The 23,012-nt window shown below is 51.3% G+C and overlaps 9 protein-coding genes across 9 annotated transcripts; 5 read left to right on the plus strand and 4 right to left on the minus strand.

The window, feature by feature from the left end:
- Window positions 1-47: 47 nt before the first annotated feature.
- A1O1_06379 (trehalose-6-phosphate hydrolase) lies at window positions 48-1,981 on the plus strand (the record flags this gene model as incomplete). Its single annotated transcript, XM_007727258.1, has 2 exons — window positions 48-880; window positions 940-1,981. 2 exons carry the CDS (start codon window positions 48-50, stop codon window positions 1,979-1,981), a joined length of 1,875 nt encoding a protein of 624 aa, XP_007725448.1.
- Window positions 1,982-4,059: 2,078 nt separating this feature from the next.
- On the plus strand, window positions 4,060-5,713 carry A1O1_06380 (uncharacterized protein; the record flags this gene model as incomplete). Its single annotated transcript, XM_007727259.1, has 4 exons — window positions 4,060-4,256; window positions 4,316-4,966; window positions 5,024-5,443; window positions 5,491-5,713. 4 exons carry the CDS (start codon window positions 4,060-4,062, stop codon window positions 5,711-5,713), a joined length of 1,491 nt encoding a protein of 496 aa, XP_007725449.1.
- A 637-nt stretch (window positions 5,714-6,350) lies between these two features.
- Window positions 6,351-6,719, minus strand: A1O1_06381 (uncharacterized protein; the record flags this gene model as incomplete). The annotated part of the gene is made up of 2 exons (XM_007727260.1): window positions 6,351-6,622; window positions 6,695-6,719. The coding sequence occupies 2 exons, from the start codon at window positions 6,717-6,719 to the stop codon at window positions 6,351-6,353; spliced, it is 297 nt and encodes a 98-aa protein (XP_007725450.1).
- A 640-nt stretch (window positions 6,720-7,359) lies between these two features.
- On the plus strand, window positions 7,360-9,213 carry A1O1_06382 (uncharacterized protein; the record flags this gene model as incomplete). Its single annotated transcript, XM_007727261.1, has 1 exon — window positions 7,360-9,213. The coding sequence occupies one exon, from the start codon at window positions 7,360-7,362 to the stop codon at window positions 9,211-9,213; it is 1,854 nt and encodes a 617-aa protein (XP_007725451.1).
- A 1,189-nt stretch (window positions 9,214-10,402) lies between these two features.
- On the minus strand, window positions 10,403-13,238 carry A1O1_06383 (E3 ubiquitin-protein ligase hulA; the record flags this gene model as incomplete). Its single annotated transcript, XM_007727262.1, has 9 exons — window positions 10,403-10,502; window positions 10,556-10,951; window positions 11,003-11,434; window positions 11,483-12,644; window positions 12,698-12,831; window positions 12,881-12,986; window positions 13,043-13,081; window positions 13,137-13,159; window positions 13,216-13,238. 9 exons carry the CDS (start codon window positions 13,236-13,238, stop codon window positions 10,403-10,405), a joined length of 2,415 nt encoding a protein of 804 aa, XP_007725452.1.
- Window positions 13,239-14,319: 1,081 nt separating this feature from the next.
- Window positions 14,320-15,195, minus strand: A1O1_06384 (uncharacterized protein; the record flags this gene model as incomplete). Its single annotated transcript, XM_007727263.1, has 4 exons — window positions 14,320-14,523; window positions 14,573-14,660; window positions 14,787-15,049; window positions 15,130-15,195. The coding sequence occupies 4 exons, from the start codon at window positions 15,193-15,195 to the stop codon at window positions 14,320-14,322; spliced, it is 621 nt and encodes a 206-aa protein (XP_007725453.1).
- A 959-nt stretch (window positions 15,196-16,154) lies between these two features.
- On the plus strand, window positions 16,155-17,986 carry A1O1_06385 (uncharacterized protein; the record flags this gene model as incomplete). The annotated part of the gene is made up of 2 exons (XM_007727264.1): window positions 16,155-17,883; window positions 17,952-17,986. The coding sequence occupies 2 exons, from the start codon at window positions 16,155-16,157 to the stop codon at window positions 17,984-17,986; spliced, it is 1,764 nt and encodes a 587-aa protein (XP_007725454.1).
- A 142-nt stretch (window positions 17,987-18,128) lies between these two features.
- A1O1_06386 (uncharacterized protein) lies at window positions 18,129-19,886 on the minus strand (the record flags this gene model as incomplete). The annotated part of the gene is made up of 4 exons (XM_007727265.1): window positions 18,129-18,257; window positions 18,333-18,694; window positions 18,748-19,573; window positions 19,629-19,886. The coding sequence occupies 4 exons, from the start codon at window positions 19,884-19,886 to the stop codon at window positions 18,129-18,131; spliced, it is 1,575 nt and encodes a 524-aa protein (XP_007725455.1).
- A 599-nt stretch (window positions 19,887-20,485) lies between these two features.
- Window positions 20,486-21,869, plus strand: A1O1_06387 (uncharacterized protein; the record flags this gene model as incomplete). Its single annotated transcript, XM_007727266.1, has 6 exons — window positions 20,486-20,683; window positions 20,732-20,839; window positions 20,892-21,287; window positions 21,346-21,482; window positions 21,538-21,715; window positions 21,777-21,869. The coding sequence occupies 6 exons, from the start codon at window positions 20,486-20,488 to the stop codon at window positions 21,867-21,869; spliced, it is 1,110 nt and encodes a 369-aa protein (XP_007725456.1).
- Between the last annotated feature and the right edge of the window lie 1,143 nt (window positions 21,870-23,012).

Genomic DNA, 23,012 nt, shown 5'->3' on the forward strand with positions numbered 1-23,012 from the left:
CCTACCCATCCCCCCTAGTATCTAACCTGCCTGTTTCCCACAATCCAATGTCAGTCTCTACCGCTACTCCCACCTCCGTATCGACACCGACGTCCACATCCACAGCCACGACTCTGAGCGAAAAGACCGAGAAACTCGACTACCATTACGCCCAGCCCAAATGGTGGAAAGAGTCCGTGGTCTACCAGATCTACCCGTCGTCCTTCCAAGATTCCAACGGTGATGGCTGGGGCGACGTCAAGGGCATCACATCGCGTGTTGATTATCTGAAGAGTCTTGGGATCGATGTGGTCTGGCTGAGTCCGATCTACAAGTCTCCGCAAGCTGATATGGGCTATGACATTGCCGACTACAAAGACATCGATCCCATGTATGGAACGCTGCAAGATGTGGACGAGCTGATCGCCGAGCTGAAGAAGCGGGACATGAAGCTGATGATGGACCTGGTCGTCAACCACACCTCGAACCAGCACCCGTGGTTCTTGGAGAGTAGATCGTCCAAAGACAACCCCAAGCGCAACTGGTACATCTGGAAACCACCAAAGTCTGTCAGCAACGCCGGTGTTCCCGAACCCCCGAACAACTGGGCGCAGATCCTAGGAGAGGCCAATTCCGCGTGGACCTACGACACCACCACCGGCGAGTATTATCTGTCTCTGTTCACGCCCGAACAGCCCGACCTGAACTGGGAGAACCCCGAAGTCCGCGAGGCCGTATGGGATGTGATGCGATTCTGGCTCGATCGCGGCGTCGCCGGCTTCCGGATGGACGTCATCAACATGATTTCCAAGGAGCAATCCTATCCCGATGCCGCAGTCACACTAGACCCTCTCAGCCACAAATACCAGCCTGGATCGCAATTCTTTGTGAACGGACCAAGGTAAGTCCCTTTCTTCGAGACGTCTAGCTTGAAATCCGATGACTAACCGAATCTGTCAGACTGCATGAGTACCTTCGAGAGATGAACCAGAAAGTACTTTCGCACTACGAGACAATCACCGTGGGCGAGATGCCTGGTATATCAGATCCCGAAGAGATCTTACGCACGGTCGGTTCACACGCAGGGGAATTGAACATGATCTTCATCTTTGACGTGGTGGACATTGACAAGCCAAACGTCCGGATGGCCATGAAACCATGGGATGTCAAGGAACTGAAGTCGATCGTGAGCCGATGGCAGCGATGCATGATCGACCGCGACGGCTGGAACTCGGTCTTCATCGAGAATCACGACAACCCGCGCAGTGTGAGCAGATACACCGACGATGCCGGTGCGGTGCGCGACAAGGGCGCCAAACTGCTCGCACTGATGCTGACCACGCTGGGAGGCACGTTGTTCGTATACCAGGGTGAAGAGATTGGCATGCGCAATGCCCCGATGGAATGGGATGTCAATGCCGAGTACAAGGATATTGAGACCCAGAATTACTGGAAGAAGGTCCAGGACCTGCACGGAGACGACCAGAAAGAGCTCGACCAAGCCAAGAAGATCATCCAGATGAAGGCCCGCGACCACGCCCGCACTCCGATGCAGTGGAACTCCCAGGAAAACGCGGGCTTCTCCAAACCCGGTGTCAAACCCTGGATGCGCGTCATGGACGACTATAAGGAGGGTATCAATGTCGAGGACCAGATGAACGCCGACGATCCTAAGGAATTGTCCACCTGGCAGTTCTGGCAACGAGCCATCCAAAAGCGCAAGAAGCACGCCGACGTCTTCGTCTATGGTGACTACGAGGAGGTCGTACACGAAGATTCTGATGTCTTTGCATATCTCCGCACCAGCGCGAATGGTGTTGAACGCTGGTTGGTGGTCATGAACTTTTCCGGCAATGATGTTGAGTGGAGTTTGCCCGAGAATCTGAAGTTGGAATCTTGGGATAGCAGCAATTATGTCAAAGGCCAGCCAGACAAGCCACAGAAGGGCAAGATTCCACTCAGGCCATGGGAGGGGCTGTTGGCAAAGGTGAAGACGGATTAGAAGGGCTGGATTTTCGCCATGATGAGTAGCATTTTCGGACGGTCAGATATAGATGACGCTGTACCGATCCCGGTAATGAGTCGTTCCGGTTATAGAGGACATATGGGATGCCATCTAGACGATATAGACGATATAGACGATATACAAGAGGCGTTGAGTTACCATGACTTATTGTGATCAGATGCACCAGCAACGGGGCTGCACAAACCGAACAACAACATGGTATTAAATCAGATATGCGATCATGTTAAACGGCCGAGCTGTAGCATCTGGGAAAGGGGGTAGCTTGACCGTAGACATCTCAACCGACGATGACAGTGCCATCACCTCCGTAAGCTGCCTGGTTTGGTGAGTGGGTGGTCAGATCCGGTAAAAGCATACTACCTGCATGCCGTCGGGCTTGTTGCACGAACTCCAGACTATGTCGTCGTATTCCAGTGGGAGAAGAAGCCACCGTGTCAGTCACTTGTGTTTGTGGCACGTCTGCTTTTCTCCATCAGGGCACTTCCTCAATGGTGTTGGCAAGTATAGGCGACTGGACTGGCTGAGACCTGAGAGAAGACAAGACCACAAGGGAGTAGCTTCTTTCGATGAGTCCTGGGTAGCAATCACAGACAAATATATAAAGTCGAATTCCGAATCCAGCTGCATATGTATCTGACAAGAAGCCTTTTGGTGTAGCACAAACCACGGGAATACAACCGACGAAAAAGGAATGCTCAGCCGCCAGTTTGGGAATCCAGGGAGCGCAGAGTCGATGGTGATCGCACGCCCAGTAGCTGCATCCTTGGTTGGGCAGCAGCCAGCTCTGCTCTGTAGTATCGGACAGGGTTGTATCTGGTAGAGCAGCGAGGTCGGTGTTCTCTGCCAGTAACCAAGACTGTTTGGTTGATTCCAAGTAGGTGCCTGTTGATGTCCTCGTTGCTTGCGTACAATATTGGATGTCTGAGTTTCCAGCAATCATGCCCTCGGGTCGTATCTGCCTATAGCCGTAGGTCGCGTAGGTGTCCTCTCAGCTCTGTACGACAAGATGCATGTTTCTGCACGGGCCCGCGATACTCTGTAGTCGAAACGGCAGGCTCATCACACCAGCACTTACCGTAGAACCCTCACTGGATGCGTACTTGATTGCCTAGGATTGGTCACGCAGTCCAGACGTAAGGGGGGCGGTAGACTAGAAAGGATGCGGTTTGAGGTTCGGTTCCGTCGAGGTCGAATTCCGCACTATGAGAAGCCCAGCAAGGTAGGAAAACAGGGGGAATCGCTTAGTTGCTAGCCCATCCAACCTGTGCCAGGCAACTAATGGTGTCGGCTCGTGGAGAAGAGCCGGGCACCAGGCGGGAAGATGTGTGAGAGTCGTGTGGTGTTAGTCCATTCGGTTGCTTTTGTCGAAATAGTGTGCGGAGTTCGGTTAATAAAGGTTTGTTCGTGTTGGTCCTCCAGACCGAACTCCCCAGGCTCCCCAGGCTCCCCAGTCTCTTCGTCTCCGCATCTTTGGCGACCTGGAGATGGCAAGGTTGCAGATCCCCCGGATTGATGGCGGAATTTTCAGTGCCCAGGTTTCGGAAGGAGTAGGTAGGCATGCGTCCATCATCCAGTGCCAAAGCGATAATAGGAAAAGTGCCGCTTTGGAGATGGCGACGACTGATTCCTTCTCCTATTCCCAGCCCAGGGGCGGATTCCAGGCGATCCCAGGCGATCCCAGGCGCCCAGACTGTCCATCTCCCCCGGGCCAAAATCCCCATCCTCGTGGGAGAAATGCTTGGAACGCGGAGAAAGCCCAAATGACCCCAGCAAATCGATAGATAGCCAATGATGCGATGTCCGGGTCAATCTTTCAAATCCAGTGGACACGACAAAGCGGAAACAACCCTTGGATTCTGACGGTAAGGCAGTCAGTCCAGTTTGACTTCTCCGTCACAAGACTAAACATGAACCGGGACCCAAATCAAAGTGTCGCCCCGGCGTGCATAAGAAGTACCATTTTGCAGGACGTCCTTTTTGGCCTCCCAGTCGCATTTTCTCACCGGGGTCCTTCCTCCGTCCTTTCACAATTGCGACATATATTGTTCTTCACCATGGCAGACAAAGTGGTCAATCGGTCGGAGATTCAACACCTTCCTATCGAGACGGAATCCCACGATGTTGCCAGTCTCGACCTCAAAGGAGAGGGTCAGGAAATCGACCCTGTACTTGAAAAGAAATTGTTGCGCAAGGTCGACCTCAATTTGGTTCCTATGCTCTTCACGTTGTTCCTCTGCGCTTTTATTGATCGGTAAGACCCGACAACATCGCGTTCATGGTCTGCTCAGCTCACCTTCGGCCCCTTTGCAGGATCAATATCGGAAATGCTCGCATTCAGGGCCTCGAAAAAGATCTCAACATGACCGGCGACGACTACAATATCGCTCTTTTCATGTTTTTCATCCCTTATATCCTGTTTGAAGTACCCTCCAACATAGTCCTGAAGAGGGTGCGTCCGTCCATCTTTCTTCCGTGTATCATGATCGGCTGGGGTGTCATCACGGTCTGTCAAGGGGTCACCCAATCGTTTGCGGGCCTCGTTGTCTGCCGAGTCATCATCGGTACGCTTGAGGCAGGTTTCTTTCCGGGATGCTTGTATCTCCTCTCCATGTACTATCGTCGACACGAGCTGCAGTGGAGATTCAATCTCTTCTTTTCTGCTTCGGTCGTCGCAGGGGCTTTCAGTGGTCTTCTTGCATATGCCATCGCTCATATGGATGGTATCGCCGGATATGGAGGCTGGCGTTGGATTTTCATCATCGAGGGTATCGCCACCGTTATCATCGCCATCGTTGCATTGTGGATCGTGCCGGACTGGCCAGCCACTTCCAAATTTCTAACGACCAGCGAGCGAGAACTTCTTCTTCGCCGGCTAGTCATCGACGTAGAGGGCGCAACCATGGACCACTGGAATAAAGCCACCGCAAAGCGTGTCTTTGCAGATGTCAAGATATATCTCGGGTGAGTCGCTGTTGCTTTCCTGCATACGTTAGAGAGAAACTGACACGGCATTTCCAGCATTGCCATGTACCTGGGCATAGTCACCACAGGCTATGCTGGCTCCTTCTTTACTCCCACGATTCTCAAACAACTGGGGTGGACATCGATTCGTGCCCAAGTCATGTCAATTCCCATCTTCGCTTTTGCGACTGTGTGCACCTTGTGCGCAGCCATTCTCAGTGACAAGCTACGCCATCGCTTCGGTTTTATTGTCTTTGGCTGTGTTATGGCGACGATCGGATATGTCATCTTGCTCAACATGCACAAAGTCGCAGTTGGAGCTCGATACTTTGCATTGTTCTGTGTCATCGGTGGCGGGTACATTGCTCAACCTGTCACCCTCGTCTGGGTGAACAACAACATGTCTGGACACTATAAGCGCTCGATCAGCTCCGCAATGATGATCGGCTGGGGCAATACTGGAGGGATCGTTGCATCGTAAGACTTGCACCACCGCAGAAGGGTTCAGAACTAACTTTTATTAGCAACATGTTCATCACCAGCCAGGCGCCGGAATATCCATTGGGATTCGGCCTAGGGTTGGGATTGATATGGCTCTGTGTGATCAGTTCTACCGCGTTTCTGTTCTATGTCAGACGCGAGAACAAAATGAGGAACGAAGGCGCAAGGGACCACAGGTATAATCTTCCTCATGATGAGAAGAGGAATCTTGGAGATGACCACCCTGGTTTCCGCTTTACATATTGATCTGTGTCGAGCTCAACGAGGTGCGGGACATCTTCGCCGTTCTGGTAATAATCTCGCAAAGGCTTGTGCTGTCGGTAGCAACCAATTTGGTCTTGGAAGCCATGTTGACCGCCTGGCTATCTAGATATATAGCATGGGAACATCCTTTGGAGTGAGCCAGTATGTCGTCCCAGGTGACAGGTATCCGCATTGCCCTGTGCTGCTTGGAGATAGTATCCAGCAAGCTGAACAGATGTTGATGTTCAATCCGGGAGTTCGTAGCATAATCCTGCATGGAGCGTATGGTCTCGACTCAATCGCCTGCCAGTGGCATCGTCAAGGGCCATTATCAGCACGACGAAGTATAGAAGTTCGAGATGATGGCTTTTGATGAAAGGTGTCAACCAGTAAGTAGTCTCTGGGCTGGACATGAATGAGACATACTCTTCGGCCACACTGAATCAACTCAAGCTCTCCGCTGCCCTGTTGGCGCACGTCCGGCTAAATTCATGCCTGCACCAGCCAGTATCAGCTGCTTTTCTTCTTATGGTGCAGCACGACGGCATCCATTGTCGCAAGTCCTTTCGGTCGTTGTGTAGTCTCAAGCAGCCATTCAGCGTTACTTTCAAAGGCGGTGTTGTCCCTTTGTCCCCATGGTTCACACATGTTTCGTAGTCCCAATAACCTCTCCTCGCACCTTTTCCCAGTCGATACTGTTGTCTAATTCTTCATCCACAAGTCCCACAATCGTGATATTGTCCCCTCTCACCAGGTACAACCCATGGCTGACCTGGGAGCTCGGCTCAGGGTCATCGGCAGGCCGGATAATTCGCTCGACAGTGTCGTTCAAGACGATATTGGTGACCTGATCGCAAGACAGGAGGGTTCCGACCAGACTGCGACCATCGACTGTGATGACAAGGACTTTTTCTATAAAAAGTAAGGGGCTGGTCAGTATGCATTCCTACTGTCACGAAATATAATGAGAGAAGCAGCTCGTACTGTCAATGTAGGTTTGAAGAGACATTGTGACCGGCCTTAGTCAGGCGCGTGGGAGAGTGAGAGGGAAGGCAGCAGTCGCGACAACAGACCCGGCAGGCGCGAGTATTGCGACCGCCTAAGTCACACTGCAGATGCCGACACTTGGATCCCACTCAATACATGGAGGAATATGCTTGCGACTTGGGTATGTTCCTCATCCTTTCGTGAAAAGTTGGGCGTCGCAGCTGTACATTAAAAAGAAAGGAAACTGAACTGCGGACCATGCTAAACGGTGGACCAAAAACTCGCCAGGTACAAAATCGGCCTCATCAGAACCAGACCGAACCTCACCAAACAACGACTAACGATCATGTCATCTCACGTACCTCTCCCCTGTCGATCTCTGCATATGTTGGCTGTCTCTATCCGGTGCCAGCACTGAAAAGAACATAACAACAAGGGTGTTGATAGATGGGCCTTGATGGAGCATCCCTACATCCGTGACTGATCAGATTTCGCCACAATCTACATGTTATGATCGGGTGGCTGCCCCGATCACAACAGATATTAACTACAGGTCCAGAATTACTAGGCACATTGTCTAGGGTTCAAGTCCTTTTGAAAGCCAGGGCGGCCCCCTAGGCGACGTGGCCTATTCGTGACACTACAAGTCCTGTTGACCACCCATGGATGCTATGGACACACGGCCGTCTCCAAATTTGGAAACACTGGTATCGTTGTGGCCTGTGGCCATTAGCCTGAGCCAACACCTTCCCGCAGGAGATCTGATCACTCTCTCGAGATCGAGCGCCAGTCTTCGAGCACTCCTCCACGGATTCGGGAAACCGCAGCACTGGAATCTACCCGCCGACCCGACGGTTGTGCGCGGAGAACTGAATATCGGGAGACATGGAACGCTCTACTGGCAGCAACTCAAGAATCAAGCGCCATTTGAATGCTCATCCCGAACCCACACCAAAGGCCCTACCCCTAAGCCTTGCCGGTATTGCTCGAAGCCAATATGTGACGCGTGCATCGTGCGGTCATCGTTCGCTCGAGGTCACGAAAACACTTTCCAAAACCGGACGCGATCTCTGTGCGAGAAGTGCTGGGAGGGAGGCAATCCGAGCCAAAGTGAACGCTTCTTGCTAAACCCTCCGCATGACGCTCCGTCCAAGCGGAAATGGTATGATCCAGATGGCAGTACCAAGGATTACTGTACTTGTACTCTAAAGGACGACGGCTGGCTTTGTCTCGAATGCAAAGATCTTCAGAATTGGGAAGCCATGTCCTCCGCCGTCACAGTCTGTCACGGAAAGGACTGCAGGGAGCCACTGGATGATGAAAAAGAACGAAGGAGAATTTGTCTATGGTGCAACAAGGCCCTGCCCAGACAGATAGGTGGCACTACAAGGTATCACTGGAACCAGAAGATGATCGAGGCCAAGGCGCGGAATGCTGCTTCTCGCCAAGCAGATCTAGAGGAATATAACAGGAGACGCCTGAAGCTGACGAGGATGTCTCGGAGGGAGTTGCGCGGCGACGAAGCGGTCAAAGACGATCCAGATGCCGACGTCCCTCAGTTCGTCCGACATCTCGACACCCTCAATTACCGCAGTTACATGACCGAAGCCGCCGCTCCAAGTGGTGACTCAGTCTATAACTCGAAAAGAGGCTATTGGAGGTATAGCACGAATTTCCTTCTTGAAATGAGAAGTCGCTGCACTCACGTTCCTGTGCCGGCGAAGATGAGGGCATTTACGCCAGAAGATCAAGGAGCTCTGACCTTTGCACGGACAAATGGCGAGTTTCTAGACGGCTTGATTTCCTTTTCGACCAGCGGCTTGTCCATGTCCCCTGATCGTGTTGAGGAGTGGTGGACTTTGAAGGCTGTGATCTTGGAAGTCTTGCTTGTGCAAAAGCTCGGCTACGAAGCAGCTCAACGGGTTATGCAAGAAGAGTACGGGTTTTATGCGACAGTGAAAGAGTATCGACAGCTCTTACGTCTCTGGTATGCTCAACGCACAATCACACAGCACCGAAGGAGATCCATTGAAGAAGAAGGGGATAGTGCAAAGCTTGTGGAGACTCTTCGCGACAGGGACAGCGAGCCAGTCAGGGAACCCATCATTGTTGCCAGTGGTCCCATTGTTGTCAATGGTCCAGCAACAACAGAAGACCTCCACGACTCTCAACGTCATCTATCAACCGGTGGCACATCAATCCCCCTACAGAGAGCCCTGAGTGCTGGTACTGATGTTCCTTCTGATCATGGAGGAGCAGGAACCGACACACTCGGGGACTTAGTGCACAGTGGAGGACCCGAGGCGAGTGAACCAGGAGCTGCCGTCGCCACGATCTCGTCCGAAGCACCCCCTCTCGCCGAAGATCCAATTGAGTCGATCCTCCCTCCTCTTCCTCCTCCTATTTCGGACAGTGAGCTTCCAACCCTCGAGGTGACAAACCAGACACAGAACACGGTCGCCCAAGACGACGAAAACCCGCCCCCATATGCACCGGATGGATGGATTTGGCCTTGACAGACCATTTCACAAGAGCAATGGGAAAGCCAATCCATGCATGGTGGTAACTAATGACTTTGACGATGGAGAAGTGGGCTATATATAGGATATGGGATAAGTATGAAGACACTACTAATGCTCAACTCGAACAGGCCGCTGGAGTTGATTCATTTGTCTGCACCAGGACATATCTACATCATAAAACTCTCACAGAAGACCTCAGAGATTGAATCACTCGCTTTTATGGATATACATCACCAACTTCCATCCCCGGTTTCGATCCAGACGCCCCGCAAATCAACCTACGAACAAGGGCAGTTTTAAATCTAGTTTCTAATCTAGTTTCGTTTAATCTAGTTTTTAAATCTAGTTTCTAACCTAGTCGCGGAACACAAAATTGGAGGGTGGGTGCCCAAACTCAGTCGCGGATTGCTTACGTCAGCATGTCCGCGGGTCACGTGGTCGCACCTTCTGCAATCATAAAGCCGACAGTGTGAACGTACAGATTACGGGTGGCAGAGGGAAAAGGGGAGAATCATCTCAGTAGTAGTACTTACTACTTATACACTACTAGAGTAATTGATGCAGACTCAACTTTGTCAACCCAGTTCTCAGGGTAAAGTAGTGGGTACTAGTAGTAAGTACTATACTCACTGCTGTGTGTGCAAGGACGATAATATAAAATTCATGCACCCCAAAAAAGAACGTACCCCCCAAAAGAATGCCTTTTCAATGCAATGGCGACAAGAAACCCTCAAAACTAGAACTCGAATACGCAAAGTCAAGAAAGGAGCCCGGAGATGAGGTAAAAATAAGCTGTACTTGCATTTCAATCCATGGACGCCCCCTTGCATTTATATACGGCATTCAATGTCCTCCATGACCAGTCGGCAACCAACACTTTGGTCCGTCAATGGCCAGCAGATGCGGCTGCACTTACACCCGACCAAAGCGGACCAACACCATAACCCCAAGCTCGTCCATCGACGGCATAGACATTGACCCGTACCGATGCCTTGAGAAATGCCATCAACCCACCTCCAGTCTGTGGTGCGGTTCAAAGCGATGCGTGTCTTCAAACCCTCCGATTTTCCGTCCCAGAGGTCAGAAGAGCAATCAGCTTTCGTCTCCGAATCGAAGTATCACTCGAACTCGGCCGGAGTAATCGTGCATACACAGAGCGGCCAGCGCAAAATGAAACCAGATTCTATTCTTGCCCGAATCCCAGCGTTTCTTCCACGGCAATCGTGAGCTTTTGTTGAAGAGCCTCGTAGGTTTTGTAGGGAGGAAGGTCAAGTCGGTTGAAACTGTGACAGAGGTCAGTAACAAATCTTCAGACCCGCAGCAAACGATAACATACCAAGTGTGACTCTTGGGCAAAGCATTGATTTCACCAGCCTTTTCAATGGTGAATCTCCTTGGTCCGTCACTACCTTGCAAATCCTTGAATCCGTTGACAGGAATTCTGCTCGTGCCGGTGGCAAACTGCAGTAGACGACTCTTCTGTTCGGCATCCCAAGTACGAACGATTTTCCAAAAATTCTGAATCACTTCATCCGATTCCTGGTAGCCACGATAGTCGGTGTGCTTTTTCCAGTCGTCGACATCGATATCGGCGATACCACCGATCAAAAGTTCCAGCTCGCGCTCGTCGAAGACATTAACTAGATCTTGCGGGATGAGTTCGTTGAAGCCAGTGATGAAAGCGTTGAACTGCTCCTCCACCCGTTTGACAATCTTCCATTCGGTCACAAGCCTGAGCACGGTTAGAAGTTGGCCAGGTGACAGGAGAAAAGACATGACTTACTCGACATATTCCCTCTTGTTCTCGTTGGTAACTGGAATGTTGCGGCCGTCCGGCTTCAGGTCAATTGTCTTGGTCTCCCCGAATTGCTCGTCCTCAATGGAAAATGTCTGATCAAGCACGTCGGTAATGTCGTTCTCTAAACACCAGGTCAAGTTCTTGTGGTACTCTTCATCGACGCCCTCCATATCATTGATGGTAACTTTCTTTCGAAGCATCATTTTGTAGAAGGCGCCGATAAAGAAAGAGTCCAAGAAACGTCGATGGAAGATTGCAAGACCGACAACCCGGCCAATGAACTTGAAGTAGTTCAGATGCTCGGGATTGATGCCGGAATGAGGATTGATCTGAAGAGTGTAGTTATCGTGTGCGGAGTATTCGAACAAGCAGTAAAACGGATTGAACATCTCATGTGACAAAAGGAAAAAGAACTCCCTAAACGTTGTTAGCGTGAGCAGGCTCAACATTGACGAAAGAACTTACCGGGAAAGACCGCCGTAGTCCAGACCGTCTTCACCATCGAACTTGATCATCAATCGTTTCTTGAGATCCGTTGCACTTTGCCGCATGATCTCGGCGTAAGAGTCCTCGAAAATGGCACCCCGTCGGACTTTGATGTGGCATTGACCAGAGAGAATGCGCAGAGCTGGTTGAGACCGGAAATAGATGAGTTTGCGCCTGAAGTCACGCTTGTATTGAGGAACACCCTGATCCAAAGATGATGGCAGTCGTGGATCATCCCAGGTCGTCGTCTTGGTGTTGTGGTCGACGAAGTAGACACGGGCAGTATTGGTGAGTCGCATTTCCCAACCACTCGGCAATGGTCCCAACTGCGACACTGGTTGTTGTTGAATGGTGGTGTTGTTACCCGTCGGGTTGTTCCCATACATACGAATGTATTGCTGTCGTCTGGGATCGACCCATGTAGTGGTTCGCGTATTGTGGTCGACGAAATACGCTCGGCCTTCTGGCGTATGTCTCATTTCCCAACCAGCAGGGAGTTCTCCAGTTCCGGGGGTAGTGGCCCCTGTGGCCATCATCGAAACCGCATTGTGTTGAGAAGGAGACCCTCCCCGGGACTCTTGCAAGCTGGGCGAATTGGCACCCGTGCGATCCTCGGGCAACATACGATTCTGATGTCGTTGACGTTCTACCTGCATGTTCGCTTCAAGACGGGTTCGAGCCTCAGCCTCGCTCAAGTGGTTGGATGGTCGTGTCCATGTTGTTGTCCTGGTATTGTGATCCACATAGTAAGTCCTGCCCAGATTGTCTTCTCGACGTTCCCATCCGGCAGGCAATCGTCCTTGGCTATCTTCGAAGGAGCTGAACCCTCCTGATCTGCCTGGTCCATTGGACGTTGATTGCGTAGAACTGCCGTTCAGGGCGGTGGTGGAGGCTCTGGCCTCTGTTGAGCCTGATGTAGCCGTTCGTGACGGTGCAGGGCTCCTGGATCGGACGGGAAGGGTTTGGTTCACAGTGGTGGTACTAGAGTGAGGATTGGTGCCATTGACACTCGGTGCGTTGCTTGCGGCGGGTCGGTTTGGCTGATTTGGAGGGGTTGAGAGATTGGTGGATAGATTCACGATCAATTTTCCATGAACAACCAGATTGTCGGTGGACTTCTTAAGATCCCGCGTAAGCATCTCTGATAGCGGTCAGTGATTTGGTACAACAAGACACAATGTTAGAGATATTTACCATCTCCGCCAACGTCCAGGTCAATGACATCGCCAATGCGAACGTTGATGACTCCAAGGAAGCCCTGATCCTTCTTCTTGAATTTCTTTTGGTCGAAAATCTGGATGGCTAAGATACTGTCTTCGGTGACTCGCCTGCAATCGAGTCAGCATCCAAGCAGATGATAGATCTGATAGCACTCACATATCAAAGGATTCATTCCAATAAGGATTTAACGTTTTCCTAATGACGGATGTCGTCTTCGTCTGTTCTCCTGAGATGGTCGCAACAGCGAAAGGGTCGGGAAATCCTAGTGATGCCTTTAGTAACCATCTCTTTTTTATATTTGCAGTCGCGTGAACTCACTGAAAACATCTCTTTTGTACAACCCATCGGCTGCGATGACTGAAGAAGAGGTTAGTCTCGAAGATGGTTCGGGTCAAGGACACCATGGACGTACTTGTCACTCGCAGATTGGGCTCTCTGTAACATCGTAGTTAGTCCTCATACTCGGTCAGAAGGTTGAGATGACCACATACGCAGGTAGATTCGCTTCGGGCATGTTGTTCCCTTGACCGCGCGGTAGCGGTCGACGTCTTTAGCACTGGCAATTGGGCGGCGGGGTAATGATCTCGAGGGACACTGCGTGAGGATGAACAGCACGATATCCCCGTCAGACAAATCGAGGGGATCGAAATGAATGCTGATGAATTCTGTTCTTGTCAGAATTCCTCGAGGGGTGAGGCCGTGTCGTATTCGCGAGGCGAGCCACTGCCAGTGTTGGTTCCGCCTGGACGAGGCGCAGCTCGAGTGTGTCTTGGGCGCTAAGAACTTTGCGGAAGGGGACGGTATGAGGCAATGGATTTGGATCCGTATGGCGCAGGAATGAGAGGGTGGCGCTCATGTCATGATTGCATAAGAGGGAAAAAGTATGGACAATACCACCGAGTGAAGAGACTGTTTGGTCGTCGAGTTGATAAACGTGAGTGTACAGAGGTAAGTGATTCTGACGGTTCGGATGCTTGGGGTTGAAGAACCAGGGAGGCCCATTTGCACCCATGAACAAGGACTTTCCGCCTCCAAATCCGCGGCTACGACCAACTCGGCCGCAGCTTACATCATACTAGTACGAGCGCAGGGAGCACAGGAGGCACACACAACAGGGCTCGCGGAACTGTCTATTCCACATTTCGGCGGGTTTAGCTTCCTTACTACTATGCTCAACAAGCATTTGTCACCCTTGATTCACTTACTACCGCGTTTGACAGTGGAAGCCATACCATCTTCTACAGTTTAGGTCATCATTCATGACGATGGTATCTGGGATTCCGTCATGGCAATTTTCCTTTCTGACGCTGCGCTCACAGCAAATAATGTCCTCTTTTCTCGCGAATTGACCCTTGGAGAACCAACGGATATTCCTTTCTCAAACATCATCCGAGTGTCTGATATGCTTGAGTAGTAAACCTCTCCAGTACGGTCAAGAGGGAAATGGAAGCTTTTTTGTTGACCACTGCTCGAGCCTAGTACGGTGACTTTTGCGACGTCCATCGCTCATGCAACAATAATGTTCCCTCCACGTGCCGTTCAGCTTATGGCTCCCAGCGTGTGACAATCAAGTCGCCATAGATGTCGTTGGCCTCTCAATAAGGGGCGAATCCACGACCACGACCTCGGAAACCACCTCGTGGGCCACCTCTAGGAGCGCCATAACCACCACCGGGTCCTCCGTAGCCACCTCCAAAACCACCACGGCCTCCAAAGCCTCCTCGACCTCCGCGTGGCGGTGCACCTCTTCCACCTCTGCCTCGAGTCATGCCGGGAAGGTTGGTGCGCTTTGGGACGACCTACGCGATCAATCAGTAGAGGCCTGAAGAGTTCAGTAACAACACCAACCTTGAGATTGCGGCCACGGAAGAGGCTCTCGTTAAGAACCAAAGCCTGTGCCACCAATCCAGGATCCGAGAACTCCACATATGCATACCTGCGCGAACTCCATTAGCAATCCATCTCTTGCCAGGCAGCATGAAATGATCTTTGAATAGGTATTCAACTGCATCCAGCTCTTGAACAAGCCTTATGCAGAATAGTGCTTGGATTTCAAACCCACCCCTTTGGATGACCAGTGAACTTGTCCAGTAGGATCGTGACGCGGTTGATTGTTCCTGGTCCGCTTGCAAAATGTTCTTGAATCTCTTCCGGTGTTGCGCCGTAGTCCACGTTACCCACGAAGATACTGCGCGCATCGACGTCCTCTCGGTCTTCCCTGCGGCCACTCTCTGACTGTTGTTCGAGTTGACTTTGCATTTCTCGCAGCTTGGCCGCTTCCGACTCCATTTCGGCAACGCGCCTCTTCATGGCTGCTATTTCTTCCTGTAGAGTAAAAGTCCATGTTAGCATCGCTTTACCAACTGTAATCTGGACACTCTGAGGACAGCAGTTGGAAGCCTTACTTCTTCCTCTCCGCCATCTTCCTGGCTTTCTCGACGTTCATCTTTCACTTCGAGTTCTTCGGACATGTTGACGCAGTTATGGAGTCTCGATGTGAGGCTCAAGAAGGAGAAGGCAAGATCGAAGGGAGAGGAGGGTGATTTATATGCGATATGTTCGGAAGGTGAGAGGTCTCGTTCGAGATGGACTTTCTATGACTTGGGTCGAGGACAGTCACGGTAGAGATGGATGTGTCTGAGAATGACGAAGGACAATGGTGACACTCATGCGTCGACTAGCAGGGAAATCTGCTGGAGGTAAGACGAACGCAGATACTAGTTGCAGGGTACAACTTGAATGTCGCTGTCAATGCCTGAGCCGCACTGCACTGCATTTGCTCGCCGCGTCCCTGCCAAGGGTTGGTGAATCGACCCGTTTGGGAACTCGGGTGATGCCGCCCTGTAGGCTCATCCGGCTATTTCCCGCAGGTGACACTTATCGGTGACTATAGCCACAATAGCTTCATGAGATGAGCAATTTAAGTTCTTCTATTAGCCACTCTAATTCGACGTCTCTGCCACCTGTTGAGCCTCTGTATAGATAAGAAGAAGGTCTGCGAAGCCTTTTTGGAGTACAGTGTCTCGAAAGTCGAACATAACAGCCTCGCTCTCAACCCACTCAGCGTCTAGTTTATCAGTTTATCAGCTTATCTCCTTCACTACTGACTTGGCATTGGCTGTGGGACTGCCAGTGCTCGAATGATCGCCTGATCGCCACATCCGATCGAGCCTCTTTGTACTTTATACTTTACTCCTCCTTGGCCCGGTATATCCTTTTTGCATCAAACGCTCTCTAAAACCCAGGTCTGACACTGCGCGGCGCAAGAGAGTAAATGCGGAACGAAGGGGCTTGCCTAGAGTGCAGGCGCCGAAAGCGAAGGGTAAGCGTCTCCTCGTTTTCCTATTGTACAGCCAAATGGGACCATGACTGATCGAATGCCAGTGCGATCAGAAAAAGCCACGATGCAGCCATTGTCAGAAACGGAACCATGATTGCGAACTTTCAACCTTCAAAGTCTGGGAGCGTGGTTCTAAGCACAAGCTCACAAAGGAATACGCCAGGCGGTCTCATGGAGGTTCGTGTCTACCAGATCAGCTGGCACTTTCAATCGGCTGTATACGCAGTGCTAATAGACGACTCAGATTCTCGTTCAACCTATTCGAGTTCCCCGCCATCAGTCGTGCTGGACTATCCCAGTATCGATACTCAATTTTATGACCAAGACGTCCTGGCAGCTGCTCCCGTAAGTGGTCTGACGTCGCGGGCGAGCAGCTTTCCACCAGAGCACGAAACCCTAGAGACCAAGATTGTGCGAGATGGCCTGCAACGGTCACCAACCTCCATGTCGACACCCACGGACTTGCGCTTCCAGCAGCATCGCAGGTCGCCGAGTCGTACTAATGGATCCAATGGCCTACATGGATATACAGGCCCACACGGATATACAGCCCTACATGGGAATCATGGATTTCCGTTGGAGTCCTTGTTCTCTCAATCCATCCCGCTGACCATCTCAGCCATGCCTGAGGACCTCTCCATGTCCAGTGATAGGATGTTCCTGTGGTCATACTTTGTGCATCGAAGTACCAGAATGTTCCTCTGCTGGGATCCGCAAAAGGACCTCGGCAACGAAAGCTATCAAGACCCTTATACCATCTCGCTGCCTGCGATGGCCTTTGAAAGCTCGCCTCTCAGACTAGCGGCCCTAGCTTTGTCGGCCTTCCAATACGGGGCTAGCGAAAATGATGAGCGGATGATGCGCTATGCCGGGAAACTCGGACTGGAAGCGTCTCAAGCACTTACCCGGGTGGCCGGCTCCGACCTGTCCAGCTCTCACATGCTGACGACCATTGTGACTGCCGTGTTTCTCTTCTTGTTACACCCCGAATTCCACAATGACGTCCTGCCACTGGCACGAAGCGCCGCGGCGTGTCTTGCCAACGAGGGAGTCGCAACATCTGTCGACAAGGACTGCCTTTCCATCGCCATGCACTTCCTTCGATGGGCTGAAATATGTGCTCAATGCTCACTGAACATGGACGTTTCGTTGTCAAGCGACGAGATCCATGAAGCCATTGAGTATAAGTGGTGGGAGATAAGTTCCACCACGTCCCAAGCCTGCAAAGACTGGCTCGTGCATCCCTTCTACGGGTTTTCCAGTCGCCTGATCAATCCACTCCTGAAGTTGGCCAGACTGGTCCGTCGTGGACGAGATCTGGACGGCGATGTAGAGGATTCAGATGATTTGGCTGATGATGCACGCTCGAAGTTCGATGCAGAAGTCGACGCGCTGGAGGAATTGCTGCTAACATGTCGGGAGGAAGATCTGATTGCAGATGGGGGCCGGCCCAAAGAGAACATCGATCTCTTACGGCTGAATGATGCGAGTTATTCTGCGGCAGTTGTTCTATTCTACACACGGCTCCGAGATCTTCCATGGACTGCACCCTTCATCCGGCGACACGTCAAAATCATCCACGACAATATCGCCGACATCGACCCGTCGTCTCGTGTATCCTTGGGCATTGTTTTCCCGCTCTACGTTGCAGCCTGTGAGAGCGTCGATCTGATCACCCGGGAGTCCATTGTGAGCCGGCTCAACACTCTACCTGGGTACTGGTACAACCGGGAAAACCAACTGGTGGCGTCTTTGAGAGCTATATGGGAGTATAGAGACCTGAATCCCGGGTCTACCTGGAAGCAGTGGATTAATGGAGGTATGTCATTCCAGCGCCCTGTTGCTTTACTGACCGTTGCGACTATGAGGCTAATAAATGTTTGGCAGTCCCGTCGAGTGTTGCGAATTGCATTCCAGTGTAGGAGGTCACGCAGCCATAATTCTGTACAATACAAAACCAGCTTCGTATTAACCTGTCTACTTCCTGTCTATCATTTCACACCGCTTTCCAAGTTGCATTTGCTATCACCAGAGTTGGCGATGCGTGTGGTCCGTCCAGGCACCTCATCTTCCAATGAATTTGAGTTCCAAACTGCGAAGGATTGGGTAGAAAATCGCAGTAGTCACCACCACAAATTCGTCTCCCACGTCGCCTCCCGCAACCCCGATCAACTTTGCAACAGGACCGGCGTACTATTGGCAAGGTTAGCTAAATCCAATGGACGTATCTCGACTTATTTTTAAGAGAAGAAAAAGGCTCGTACTCACCCAGACTTGGTTCATTCCGATGAAAGAACAGCCGAAGCTTATCAATAGCGTTCCAAGGCCTCCAATGCCGAGTGGGATCTTTTTGGGATCATTCCAAGTGTCGTAGTCGTAGCCACCGATTCTTGGTCGGAAGTAGTAATGTTCAATGGCCAGGATTTCACCAAAGGCGATGGTCCAATAACCCAAAAGGACAAGGAAGTTGTTCAGAATGTCTTCTAGAACGTTGCGTCCTCCCCACGCCGCGGCGAGGGTGATTGCAGCGAGCAAAAAGTTCCAAAAGTATCTCGGAACGGCCATCCAGTATTTGCCCCAGATTTGGATGGAGAGGGAGCTGGAATACAGGATCCCCACCAGGTTCGACACTGCACAATTTTATCAGTCATAGGCACTCTGAAACTGGACGGCTCACACTTACGGAACGACAGTGCGTAGATGACACTGACAAACTTGGCCCATCCTGAGGGCCGCATGGTTGCCAGGATCAAAGCTCCGATACCACCTTCGTAGTATATATTCGCCATAGCCTCGTCGCTCACGATGATTCCACCATAAAAGACACCGAGAAGACCGACGAAAACACTGGGAACAGTAAGGCCAATCCAGGTAAGGCCGAACACCAAGCGCTTGTCGATGTTTGCTGGATAGTGGACATAATAGTCGCCTGACATGGAACACCAAGCGGCGCATGTACCAAATACACTGGCAAAGAATGAAAGCGCGGCGCCGCTTTTATCAATGCCATGGAGCTGTGACAGGCCCGGTGTCGGCGAATAGTATTTGGCTGACTGGCCCCATTCCACGCATAGCAGGATGAGGACGATGATCCAGGCAACCGACTCCCATCGATGGATGACAGTGAAGCCAAAGAGAGAAATGATGAATCCCAACACTGGGATGATGACGATACCCGTGGCCAGCGGGACCGAGTAACCGCTAACGGCAGAAATCAATTGACCCGCGAGAATGCAGTTGACTATGCCGAATCCGATGTTGACCACGATGTTGAGTAGCCCGCAGACTCTAGCACCCCAGATGCCGAACGCGAACCGGCTGAAGGCAATTTGTCGAAGGCCAGAGGGAGGGCATAGGGTCGCCGTGAAAGACGGGATGACGGCCCCCAACATGGAAGCAAAAACGGTGAGGATGGCCGAATCGGTCACTGAAAGCCCGAATAGAGGTCCAAGCAAGCCGATACTGATCAAGGTTGGACTCAAGAGCATGGAGAACCACAAGAACACCATCTGGAGGACGCTCAGTCAGTACACTTTTCATGCATCTAGCAGTAGCACGACTCACGTTGAACTTGCTGGGGGGCTTGCGGTCTTCTGTGGGAACTCTCTGGATGGCATCTTGCTCGACACCCAGTTTCTTGTCCATCCAATCTTCTATCTGTCGGCTTCGAAGCAGGAAGCGGGTGAAGAAATTGGTTGGATGCTCTTCTGAGTTGCCGGTCTCGACGCTGCTCGTCATGACAGGGACGTCTGCGACCGTCGCGCCTTCTTTGGCACTTTCCAGGTCCGAGGACTGGTAGTCTGGGGCTTCTCCCGTAGCCATCTTGTGGGAGGCCATATTGAAACAACTCTGTATAATAATGACAAGGAGAAGAAGTCAAAAAGAGATGATGTGTATTGCGTGGTAAATCGGAGGGATGCGAAGTCTGGCCCTCTTTAAACATTCGAGTATCATCCACGCCTCTCGTTCTTTTGAGATAACGACGGTCTCCGGGTCACATTCGTCAGGTCGGGACTCAGCGGCCAAACGACAATTATTGGATTATCCCAAGGTTCAACACACATCCCCAAAATCATGCGATGTATGTTTGGACCCACAGCCACTAAAACTTCTATATCAAAGCGTGGTGGGAGATTTCCCTAATCGGGTTAGCCAACTGATAGCACGCCGCCGTTCTGCCTCGCCACCCTTGTAACGTGCACTGGACCCATCTTCGGGCCTGGATCTCTGTGGGTTTGCTGTGGCAATGTAAACCAGATGACACACGAAGATGACAACATGCAAAGGTTTGAGAGAAGCTTCGGAGCAACAGTGTACCCATATAAGATCTGACTGTACTGTCGACCATCCTGTCGGCCCAAGAAGTTCGTAGACGTTGTGCGAGCAGACGACAAGACTACCCTCAAAAAACTCATTTCAAAATGGCAGGCACCAACGACAGTGTCCTCAAAACCAAATTTGGGGAAATCCGGGTCTCCGAGAATGTTGTTGAGGATGACTTTGAATCCATCCCAATCATCGATTTGACAGCGATGAAGAGTCCCAATCTTGAAGACCGGAAGAAGCTTGCCCAAGAGATCAGCCGTGTTTGCTCAACCGTGGGCTTCTTCTACATCAAGGTAAGCAAGTCATATTCTGCTGCTTTCAACACGACTGACTGTGAATAGAACCATGGAGTTGATTCGGACCTGGTCCGTGAAATCCATGCGTTGGCAAAAGAATATTTTTCACTTCCTCTGGAGGACAAGATGAAGTGTTTCCGAGGAGATTCAAATGTATTGTGGTCCGAGTCTGAGTAGGTCCGGTCAATTTGCTGATTATCACTAGGTTTTCCGTGGCTACACACCGCTTTTCAATGAGTTCTCTCAGGTTGACCATTCTGTTGGCAGCCTTTGCGAAGGATTTGATATTGGCTACGAGATTGACGGGGACCCTGAGAGATCGCCTGGTGATAAGCTGCCCGACATGGAGTCCGACATGTATGGGACAAATACCTGGCCAGATGCCCAAACGGCGCCCCGGTTCAGATCCACGTACCTGAAGTATTTCCGGGCGATGCTCACGCTCAGTCGCAACCTTTTGAAGATATTCGCGTTGGCTCTTGACTTGCCAGAAGACTATTTCGACAATGTGACCACATACCCCGGTTGCATGTCGAGGCTGATTCACTACCCGCCTCAGCCGTTGCCTGATAGCACCCATCCGGGCATCGCTCCTCACACGGTTCGATCATCCCCGCTGGCTCTATGTACGATTCAGAAGCTAACAAAAAGCCTTCCAGGATTTCGAGTGCTTCACCATCCTCAGTCAAGATGATGTGCGCGCCTTGCAAGTTCTCAACAAACGACAGCAATGGGTCACGGCAGAACCCATTCCAGACCACTTTGTCGTCAACATCGGTGACTTTTTGCAATTCTGGTGAGTCCTTCGCTTTGCTTCGGCGCCTGAGAAGCCGGCTGACGTTGTTCTGTAGGACAAACAACAAGTTCCGTTCGACCATGCATCGGGCAACCAACCTCACCGGACGAGATCGATATTCGGTGCCCTTCTTCTTTGGAGTCAACTACGACGCCACGATCTCTGTTCTGGACACTTGCCTTTCCAAGGACACCCCCCGAGGCGACAAGCAACAAAAGATCATGGCTGGTGATGTGGGTTTACTTCCTCCCTTGAGAACGAAAGGCCCATCTTTACTGACGCTTGCTTCCACAGTATGTTCGTCGCCAACTCGCAGCCGTCTATGACAAACCACTCGATGTGCCCGACTCTCAGCCGGAGGCTGTGGGTATCCAGATTCCGGTGTAGCCGTGATACTCGATTATGGAAGCTGCTCGTCAGCTTCAAGTGCATATCTGGGTGCTATGGGTTCATTCATAGGTGGCGTTCGTGACTTTGTCCATATGCCAGTTCTGGATCTTAGATCTATCAAAAATTGACGCAACAAATTCATGACCTAAGCATGATCACCGTATGAAACCGAAAACGATAGTGACTTGTGACTTGTGGCTCACATCGTGCTGCTGCATGACCCAGATCCAAAGACATGGACACGGTACCGGCATGCTCCTATGAGCTAGTAAACGACCAATGAGCATCCGTAGATTGAGCAGACGGGGCCGCACTGGGTGCTGTCAGATACAGTCGTCCGTAACCCCCAAGCCTTACCGTATCTTCAACGTCAGCAATCCAGTCGAGCCCAACCCTGCTGGCCTACCGGTCTGATTCGTCCTCCAAGCGACTTTCTCAGTGGCGCTATACAGAACCTTGTATCAATCGGTGGTTTATCTCCGGGCAATGATATCTGTCAAATAGGAGGCAAGGCAAAGCAATCAATTGTGGAACGCTCTTGTCCTCTTCTGGAAAATATACCGCCTCTGAACAGGCCCCCACCGCCGCCCCATTTCCTAATTCCAACCTCCATTGACCCACCGGCCCGCTTACTCCGGACAAGCTGCCCCCCTTATCACTGTCTAGATGTCTAGTCGACCCAAGTGCTCCACGAGCTTAAAACTATAGAAGGCTCCGTAGCGTAAGAGATAACAAGCTATGATTCCGTTTTGGGAAGAAGTACCGCTATGGCGTATTCCTTCCTGTATTGCTTGCTGCCCCTATTAACGACAGCGTGTCCCTTATCAAGATCCGGTACGCCAGGACCCTGTGAGGCTAGGAAGCCGCCGAAACATGCAAATCGACAGCTTGAAGCTCCAATCTGGGTACGGCGGTCGCCGGCCCTTGTACTTACTGTAGAACGAATTTGAATCATAGCCTGCTGATTCGCCTGAGCATATCCAAGTATCACTGTGGCCACTCATACGGAGGTCATAGCACATGGCTGCTTATCTCGAGCCTGTCTACCTACAACCTCGGGAATCAATGTAGGCCTAGACGGTTGGGGGCCACCGGGGTGGGGGGCACTCCTGTTATTAGTTTGAAATATCATAATGTTTC

Source organism: Capronia coronata, assembly GCF_000585585.1.
Source record: "Capronia coronata CBS 617.96 chromosome Unknown acBCG-supercont1.5, whole genome shotgun sequence".
Classification (NCBI taxonomy): domain Eukaryota; kingdom Fungi; phylum Ascomycota; class Eurotiomycetes; order Chaetothyriales; family Herpotrichiellaceae; genus Capronia; species Capronia coronata.